The following is a 10,378-nucleotide window of genomic DNA, read 5'->3' as shown; positions in this document are numbered from 1 at the left end:
CTTCAACAGATTCAAACCATCATCTGCCTCCCTCTGTCTTTTCAACCCCCTCTTTTTCCCTCCAGTCCTCCTTCCTTAACCAATTACCCAACTCCTTCTGAACATATTCAACTTTTCCAAACATAAATCTCTTTTAAGCCTCCTCAAGAGACATGCTAAGAACTACTCCCTCCACTTCAACCTCCACCAGCTCATGGCTTGGCTAGAGCTCTGGATAAATCCTTATCACATTTTTTTATGAATTAAAATCCATACAGAGCAATAAGCATGAACTCGAAGACAGATACTGTGAGATGCCAAAAATTCGATATTTACCGGATTTGCTTTTGTATGGAGCTAGATATGACAATTTCATTTTAATTGGAGGCATTTAATTGAATTACAGCACCACCACCACCCACGCAGTTGGTGTGATCTCGTCACCTTTGCTCTCCTCTATAATTCCCTCTTTGAGCAACCTCTTGTTGCGCGAGAAACAGTGGGGCGCTGGGTGGCACGCACTTTACTTACCCGCCCTGCGCGCCTCCTCCCACCCCATTCAATGTATCTGGCGCTTGTTAGTGGATTTAGCTATTTGTGCCAAAGCGCGTGGAGCAACAGCACTCTGTCCGTGTCTGTCCTCTCGGTCGTTGCGATGTAGGCTACGGAGCATCTTCACAGCAACGCTTTCTCATTAACAAGTGGCGCACATACATCTCTTTGGACTTTTGGGTCTTCCATATTCACATTTTGGAAGGAAATATAAATTGGACATCTTTTTCAAGTTACTCAAGGTAAGATCTTTCTTGTTTTTATTTTTTGAAGGTTTTGCTGATTGAATAATAATACAAAATCTTATAACAACAAAAGCATATTTTAGGAGTGAATGTGAGCAGAAATTGTAATAGCTTAATAATTACATGAAGTATGTTAGAAAATAATGATCAATCATCAATGATTTCGCCTACCTATTGAAAAAGACTTTGCCTTTATTTAATTTGAAATGCATACAGATTGCATCGCCTCTTCAAATCAAGAGAACGACTCTGTTCCGTGGTCAATAATCAACCTAATTATTGACCGTGCTTGATTGCAACTGCAAATTAAAATATTCGTGTCATTTGCTCAACTCTTGCAGAGTTGACTGACGGAGCTCAGTGAGCAGAGGGCTGGCCTACAGTGTATAGTACTGATATTTCTGAACAATGATAGATGGTTTAGCAGTATACACTCTCCCATCCACATAATTTAATGCTAGTTAATAGTTAGTTAGTTTATAGTTAGCTAGTTCAGGAACTGAAATTGAGTTTATGTGTATGTAATTAAATATGGACATTTAATTACATATCGAATTAACATGTACATGAGTAGAATTTGAATTATTTCTATAACTGTCGTTATCCATTGACCTATGGTGCTGAAGGTTGGAACCTCCGAACGCCGCTATCCCGCTGTCCATGGTTCTGAAATGAAATCTCTCTGGATTTGTTCACATCTGACATTCTGTATACGTGCAGAGGGAGGGTGACTTACTTCTGCTCAGTCATCCTGCTTCTTTACCTTAATATCTCGGTCTTGGTTTTGTCTAGTTGTTGACTGGAGGTTGAAGAGGTTTACGGACAACCTAAGCTCCAATAAAACGCCAACCCGTGCAGCAACATAATTACGCCATGGCTGGACATTGTGGTGCCATATTTTAGCTGTCACAAAATTACGCCATGGCTTGACGTTTTAATTATGCCACGTGGTGCCATATCTTAGCTGTCAGTCAAGCTGTCAGTATACTCTAATTATGGCAAAACATTTCCAAACGGCCCGTCCAGCGAAGGAAAGGCTCCCTGTGTGAAACATTCTATGAGAATTATATATATTTTTATTTTACCTTTATTTAACTAGGCAAGCCAGTTAAGAACACAGTTAGGAACACACTCTGGCCAAACCCGGACGACGCTGGGACAATTTTGCGCTACCCTATGGGACTCCCAATCACAGCTGAATGTGATACATTATACAATAGCCTGGAATCAAACCAGGGACTGTAGTGCTGCGGTGCAGCGCCTTAGACCGCTGCGCCACTCAGGAGCCCAGCCCGCTGAGAAAGAGTGACACAATCTGAATGACCTAAAATAAAAAATCACAAATTGGTATTTCAGTCAGGCCAAACCAAGCTGTACTGTGCAAGTAGATTAATAGTAGGCCGACTATTGAAACAGAAAATGTAGGCTTTAAACTGAGTCAGAAATTCAGATTTCCGATTTCGCTCTCAATGTCACACTTAAAAAAAAAACAGAAATACAACACAATTGTATATTATAATGCTTGAACAACATCAGCAGCCCACTTTTGAGGTCTCTGAAAAAATCTAAGAATTCTCTACATTTTTATTTAATTGCCTTTTAATTCAATTGTGCAGGTACCTAGCACTGTTGTTTGATTAGCAGTGTTTCTTTTGAACATGAGAAGGAGTTTGCAAAAGAAATGGCCACTGGATTGATGCAAATTATATTCTGACAGGTAGGCTTTGTAGCTAGGTAACATTTAAAAGGCACGTTTTTGGGAAAGCCTTGCCATCTACCAGAAAACAGTCAGGTCTATCATTAACGTGGCTATATTTGTCCTGTTCCTTAATTGTTTGACACCTGGACGATTTACTTGATATTATGAGTCATGTCTTGCCTTGCGTCAAAATAGCCCATAGCCAAAATCTCCTGTTTTAATGGTTTTCTTTAAACTTTCTTTCATTGTCTAGCAGCCAAAGGCATTATCCTAAACATATTGGCAACCCATCATAGTTGATACGTCTTTAAATACCCCCTCTTCCTAAATTTCTAACGGATATTTCCATCTCTGTCCATGAAACCGCTCGCATGCACATTTGCAAATGCATTTTGAAACATTCACGCATAGGCCTACTGCCGTGTGTACATTTCTGCGCCTAAAATGTGAAGAAATAATAGTGTATCAACATTTTAAGCTAAACATTCTGATCTGTTCCATCATCCTTAATTGATATGACATATACTTCCACTACTCCACTTTGTGTGAGGATTAAGAAGTGAGCATATGAAAAATAGTGGGTATATGACGCATACCTGCGTATATTCCCATTACACCACTCGGTTAAAGTTAGGGATAGGGTTAAACTTAAGTTTAGGCATTAATTCCGAGTGGTTGAGTTAAGGGTGAAGGTTTGGGAAAGGCTTAAAACAAAAAACAAGTGCCTAGCACTGGGATTGAACATCTGGACCCAGATCTGAGCAGGAGACATCCCTGGAGAATAGGCGGATTGAAATTCTAAATGATTACTAGAGTACATTTGATCAGCAGATCTCTAACCTGTATTTTGAGTTATGAGGTGTTGCAGGTGCACTGACCCTGGAAATTAGCTGCTCATTTCCCAGGTTGGTTTTTATTCTCCATCCAATTAAAATTCCTCGCTTACAGTACTTCGGACTTCAAAACAACTTGTCAATTCTGTCAATGTTTCACATGTGAAAGTTAATTAACAAAAGCCCAAGGGAGCTTAGGCCACTTATCAATCATTGGCAGGTTAGAAACTTCAGAGAGAAAGGAGCTTGAAGTCAATAGTTATTCTCTCCAGTTGAGAAGAAACTTTGACCGTTTTTGAGGCAGAGCTGATGTGATTGATGAATAACGTTTTGATGCCATGGTGCTCAGCAGGGTACCAGCACACCAGCAGAATATAATCACTAGCAAAAATACCTTGACATTTTTCACTTCGCTCATTCTTTTGTCATCTGTGTTTGAGTGTGTGTTTGAGTGAGGGAGTGAGTGTGTGTGTGAGAGATGGCATATAGTTGACTGAATCATCACACAATCATCAAGGCAGAAAAATGGTTGTTATGGATTTCTGGAGACTATGTTGTGTTTTATATGTTATAACCAATCAATATCCACGTCCTGTGAGTGTGGTGTTGCCTGTTATTACCTAGGTATTGTAAAGGCTCTAATCTGTCTAAGTATGGGCTCTCTTGATTGGATGACTTTGACAAGGGGATGTTTCTAACAAGGTCTCAGCACACGGTCATGGTAATTGAAATCTTATTGATGTGAATGGAAAGGTTATACCTCCACCCATCCACTGTTGCACACACACACACACACACACACACACACACACACACACACACACACACACACACACACACACACACACACACACACACACACACACACACACACACACACACACACACACACACACACACACACACACACACACACACACACACACACACACACACACACTATGTACATACATTAGAAGATTATTCACATAAGGTGCACTGTTTGTCAATGGACAGTGCCTTCAAGGTTCCACCCCACCATAGAAATGGCTTTTAAAGTAGAAAAATAAAAATAAAATAACCAGAAGGTAGCACACCCTCTCAGCCAGAACTTCTATTTTGTGAATGACTACATCAAATCAAATCAAATTTTATTTGTCACATACACATGGTTAGCAGATGTTAATGCGAGTGTAGCGAAATGCTTGTGCTTCTAGTTCAGACAAGACAGTAATAACCAACAACTAATCTAACCTAACAGTTCCACAACTACTACCTTATACACACAAGTGTAAAGGGATAAAGAATATGTACATAAAGATATATGAATGGGTGATGGTACAGAACGGCATAGGCAAGATGCAGTAGATGGTATCGAGTACAGTATATACATATGAGATGAGTAATGTAGGGTATGTAAACATAAAAGTGGCATAGTTTAAAGTGGCTAGTGAATCATGTATTACATAAAGATGGCAAGATGCAGTAGACGATATAGACTACAATATATTCTAGAGGTGTCCAATGTGACAAATAATTCACTGTGTGAAAACCACAAAGAAACCCACAAACTAAAACTACCTTATCTCCTCTCTCTCTCTCTCTGTCTCTCTCTCTCTTTCTCTCTCTCTCTCTCTCTCTCTCTCTCTCTCTCTCTGTCTCTCTCTCTCTCTCTCTGTCTCTCTCTCTCTCTATCTCTCTCTCTCTCTCTGTCCTCAGATTCCACCATGACGCACGCTCTGGATCCCATCAGCTCCAACAGCACAGAAGACTGGAACACCACTTTCTTCACCTCTTCCAGGGACCTCCAGCACCCCCCATACCCATATTACCAACAGAACATCACCTACGTGGACCTCTACCTCCACAAGCCCTCGGTAGTGGTAGTCTTCATTGTGTCTTACTTGCTCATTTTCCTGGTCTGCATGGTGGGGAATTGTGTTGTGTGTTTCATTGTGTTGCGAAGCAAGAACATGAGGACGGTCACCAACCTCTTTATACTCAACCTGGCCATCAGTGACCTACTGGTGGGCATCTTCTGCATGCCAACTACCCTGGTGGACAACATCATAACAGGTTAGTAGCCAAAGGCCTCTTAACCCTAATCCTAGCCTCAACCACAACCCTAACCCTAGCTTCATGTCCACACTCCTGCTCAACCCTGGTTTAACTGCAATTATAGTATATAATTATTATAATTATTAATAACACAACATGTAAAGTGTTGGTCCCATGTTTCATGAGCTGAAATAAATGATCCCAGAAATGTTGTTTATGCTCAAAAAACTTGTTTCTCTCAAATTATGTGCACAAATTTGTTTACCTCCCTGTTAGTGAGCAGTTCTCCATTGCCAAGATAATCCATCCACCTGATAGTTGTGGCATATCAAGCAGCTGATTATACAGCATGATTATTACACAGGTGCACTTTGAGCTGGGGACAATGAGTCCACTTTAAAATGTGCAGTTTTGTCACACAACACAATGCTACTGATGGCATCATGTGGGCGAGCGGATTGCTGGCGTTGTGAACAGAGTTCCCCATGGTGGAGGTGGGGTTATGGTATGGGAAGGCATAAGCTAAGGACAACAAATACAATTGCATTTTATGGATGGCAATTTGAAAGCACAGAAAAATCGTCACTAGATTCTCAGGCCCATTGTGAGGCCCATTTATTTTAAGGAATCTTTGACCAACAGATGCATATCTGTATTTCCAGTCATGTGAAATCCATAGATTAGGGCCTAAAGAATTTATTTAAATTGACTGATTTCCTCATATGATGTCACGCCCTAACCTTAGAAAGCCGTTTTATTTCTCTATTTGGTTAGGTCAAGGTGTGATTTGGGGTGGGCATTCTATGTTGTCTATTTCCTTGTTTTTGGCCGAGTATGGTTCCCAATCAGAGGCTGTCTATCGTTGTCCTGATTGGGAATCATACTTAGGCAGCCCTTTTTCCCACTTTCCCACTTTTTTTCCCCACTTTAAATAATTTCCCCCCAAGCAATACCCCATAATGAAAAAGCGAAAACAGTTTTTTTGGAAATGTTTATAAAAAAATTCAACAGAAATATCTTATTTACATAATTATTCAGACCCTTTGCTTTGAGACTCGAAATTGAGCTCAGGTGCATTCTCCCTCCATTGATCATCCTTGAGATGTCTCTACAACTTGATAGGAGTCCACCTGTGGTAAATTAAATTGATTGGACATCATTTGGAAAGGCACAAACCTGTCTACATAAGGTCCCACAGTTGACAGTGCATGTCAAGCTGGGTCATGAGGTCGAAGGGATATTCAGTAGAGCTCCAAGGCAGGATTGTGTCAAGGGATAGATCTGCGGAAGGGTACCAAAACATTTCTGCAGCATTGAAGGTCCCCAAGAACACAGTGGCCTCCATTCTTAAATGGAAGAAGTTTGGAACCACCAAGACTCTACCGCTCGACCAAACTGAGCAATTGGGGGGAAAGGGCCTTGGTCAGGGAGGTGACCAAGAACCCGATGGTCACTCTGACAGAGCTCCAGAGATTCTCTGTGGAGATGGGATAACCTTTCCTGAAGGACAACCATCTCTGCAGCGCTCCACCAATCAGGCCTCAGGTAGAGTGGTGCGACAGAATCCACTCCTCAGTAAAAGGCACATGACAGCACGCTTGTAGTTTGCCAAAAGGCACCTAAAGATTTTCAGCATGCATGTGGCAGGGTCTACAGTCAATCACGGACTACAGGAAGAAATCCAGCCCAGTCACGGACCAGGATGTCTTGCTCCCAGGCAGACTAAATAATTTTTTTGCCCGCTTTGAGGACAATACAGTGCCACTGACACGGCCTGCAACGAAAACATGCGGTCTCTCCTTCACTGCAGCCGAGGTGAGTAAGACATTTAAACGTGTTAACCCTCGCAAGGCTGCAGGCCCAGACGGCATCCCCAGCCGCGCCCTCAGAGCATGCGCAGACCAGCTGGCCGGTGTGTTTACGGACATATTCAATCAATCCCTATACCAGTCTGCTGTTCCCACATGCTTCAAGAGGGCCACCATTGTTCCTGTTCCCAAGAAAGCTAAGGTAACTGAGCTAAACGACTACCGCCCCGTAGCACTCACTTCCGTCATCATGAAGTGCTTTGAGAGACTAGTCAAGGACCATATCACCTCCACCCTACCTGACACCCTAGACCCACTCCAATTTGCTTATCGCCCAAATAGGTTCACAGACGATGCAATCTCAACCACACTGCACACTGCCCTAACCCATCTGGACAAGAGGAATACCTATGTGAGAATGCTGTTCATCGACTACAGCTCGGCATTCAACACCATAGTACCCTCCAAGCTCGTCATCAAGCTCGAGACCCTGGGTCTCGACCCCGCCCTGTGCAACTGGGTACTGGACTTCCTGACGGGCCGCCCCCAGGTGGTGAGGGTAGGCAACAACATCTCCTCCCCGCTGATCCTCAACACTGGGGCCCCACAAGGGTGCGTTCTGAGCCCTCTCCTGTACTCCCTGTTCACCCACGACTGCGTGGCCACGCACGCCTCCAACTCAATCATCAAGTTTGCGGACGACACAACAGTGGTAGGCTTGATTACCAACAACGACGAGACGGCCTACAGGGAGGAGGTGAGGGCCCTCGGAGTGTGGTGTCAGGAAAATAACCTCACACTCAACGTCAACAAAACTAAGGAGATGATTGTGGACTTCAGGAAACAGCAGAGGGAACACCCCCCTATCCACATCGATGGAACAGTAGTGGAGAGGATAGCAAGTTTTAAGTTCCTCGGCATACACATCACAGACAAACTGAATTGGTCCACTCACACAGACAGCATCGTGAAGAAGGCGCAGCAGCGCCTCTTCAACCTCAGGAGGCTGAATAAATTTGGCTTGTCACCAAAAGCACTCACAAACTTCTACAGATGCACAATCGAGAGCATCCTGGCGGGCTGTATCACCGCCTGGTACGGCAACTGCTCCGCCCACAACCGTAAGGCTCTCCAGAGGGTAGTGAGGTCTGCACAACGCATCACCGGGGGCAAACTACCTGCCCTCCAGGACACCTACACCACCCGATGTTACAGAAAGGCCATAAAGATCATCAAGGACATCAACCACCCGAGCCACTGCCTGTTCACCCCGCTATCATCCATAAGGCGAGGTCAGTACAGGTGCATCAAAGCTGGGACCGAGAGACTGAAAAACAGCTTCTATCTCAAGGCCATCAGACTGTTAAACAGCCACCACTAACATTGAGTGGCTGCTGCCAACACACTGACATTGACACTGACTCAACTCCAGCCACTTTAATAATGGGAATTGATGGGAAATGATGTAAATATATCACTAGCCACTTTAAACAATGCTACCTTATGTAATGTTACTTACCCTACAATTTTCATCTCATATGCATACGTATATACTGTACTCTATATCATCGACTGTATCCTTATGTAATACATGTATCACTAGCCACTTTAACTATGCCACTTTGTTTACATACTCATCTCATATGTATATACTGTACTCAATACCATCTACTGTATCTTGCCTATGCTGCTCTGTACCATCACTCATTCATATATCCTTATGTACATATTCTTTATCCCCTTACACTGTGTACAAGACAGTAGTTTTGGAATTGTTAGTTAGATTACTTGTTGGTTATTACTGCATTGTCGGAACTAGAAGCACAAGCATTTCGCTACACTCGCATTAACATCTGCTAACCATGTGTATGTGACAAATAAAATTTGATTTGGTTTGATTTGATTTGATTTAGAGTGAGTTTAATTTAGGAAATCTGTTCCCAAGTATTCCCACAAAGAGAAAAAGAGATAATGCCTCACTGTAATCAAGGTCTGAAATGATTGTTATTTTCAAATACAATCTGTTTTTGGGATTAGTTGTGTTCAAAGATGGCCCATGGCTGAAACTAGTTGACTATCCCTGCTATAGAAAAAGCCTAGTTTAATTCTTAATTTCTTAACTAACTTATCAACATGTTTTTTGAAAGATAGCTTTTAGTCAATCCAGATTCCCAGATCTTTATAAGTGGGGACAGGATCAATGAGGGCACCATACAAAGTACGTATGCAGAAATCATCAGATACAATTTTACAAATTCATAAAAAATGAAAGCTGAAATGTCTTGAGTCATTAAGTATTCAACCCCTTTGTTATGGCATGCCTAAATAAGTTCAGTAGTACACATTTCCTTAACAGGTCACATAATAAGTTGCTTGGTGTAACGGTTTTCTTGATGAGAAGGAGAGTCGGACCAAAATGCAGCGTGTCTATTGCAATCCATGTTTAATGAAGTAACACACTAAACACAAACACTACCAAAACAATAAACTTAACGAAAACCGAAACAGCCTATACTTGTGTAACCTAACACAGAACAATGACACTAAGGACACTAAGGACAATCACCCACGACAAACTCAAAGAATATGGCTGCCTAAATATGGTTCCCAACCAGAGACAACGATAAACACCTGCCTCTGATTGAGAACCACTTCAGACAGCCATAGACTTAGCTAGAACACCCCACTAGCTACAATCCCCATACATACACACCACATACAAAAACCCATGCCACACCCTGGCCTGACCAAATAAATAAAGATAAACACAAAATACTTTGACCAGGGTGTGACAGAACCCCCCCCCCTAAGGTGCGGACTCCCGAACGCACCTCAAAACAATAGGGAGGGTCCGGGTGGGCGTCTGTCCATGGTGGCGGCTCCGGCGCGGGACGTGGACCCCACTCAATCAATGTCTTAGTCCCTTCTCCTCGCGTCCCTGGATAGTCCACCCTCGCCGCCGACCATGGCCTAGTAGTCCTCACCCAGAACCCCACTGGACTGAGGAGCAGATCGGGACTGAGGGGCAGCTCGGGACTGAGGCAGCTCGGGACTGAGGGGAAGCTCAGGAGTGAGAGGAAGCTCAGGAGTGAAAGGAAGCTCAGGAGTGAGAGGAAGCTCAGGCAGGTTGATGAATCTACCAGATCCTGGCTGGCTGGCAGATCTGGAAGAGTCTGGTCGGCTGGCAGATCTGGAAGAGTCTGGTCGGCTGGCAGATCTGGAAGA

The 10,378-nt window shown here is 43.1% G+C and overlaps 1 protein-coding gene across 1 annotated transcript in view; it reads left to right on the top strand.

Annotated features, from left to right (window-relative positions):
* Window positions 1-568: 568 nt before the first annotated feature.
* Window positions 569-10,378, top strand: part of LOC110523354 (neuropeptide FF receptor 2) — a 35,612-nt gene continuing 25,802 nt past the window's right edge. Inside the window, exons 1-2 of the mRNA XM_021601980.2 lie at window positions 569-773; window positions 5,007-5,363. Coding sequence (XP_021457655.1) covers window positions 5,015-5,363 — 349 coding nt within the window. The 5' untranslated portion in view covers window positions 569-773; window positions 5,007-5,014. The remainder of the gene's footprint in view (window positions 774-5,006; window positions 5,364-10,378) is intronic.

This window comes from Oncorhynchus mykiss, chromosome 5 (assembly GCF_013265735.2).
Source record: "Oncorhynchus mykiss isolate Arlee chromosome 5, USDA_OmykA_1.1, whole genome shotgun sequence".
Classification (NCBI taxonomy): Eukaryota; Metazoa; Chordata; class Actinopteri; order Salmoniformes; family Salmonidae; genus Oncorhynchus; species Oncorhynchus mykiss.
This window is presented reverse-complemented; position numbering and strand designations above follow the sequence as displayed.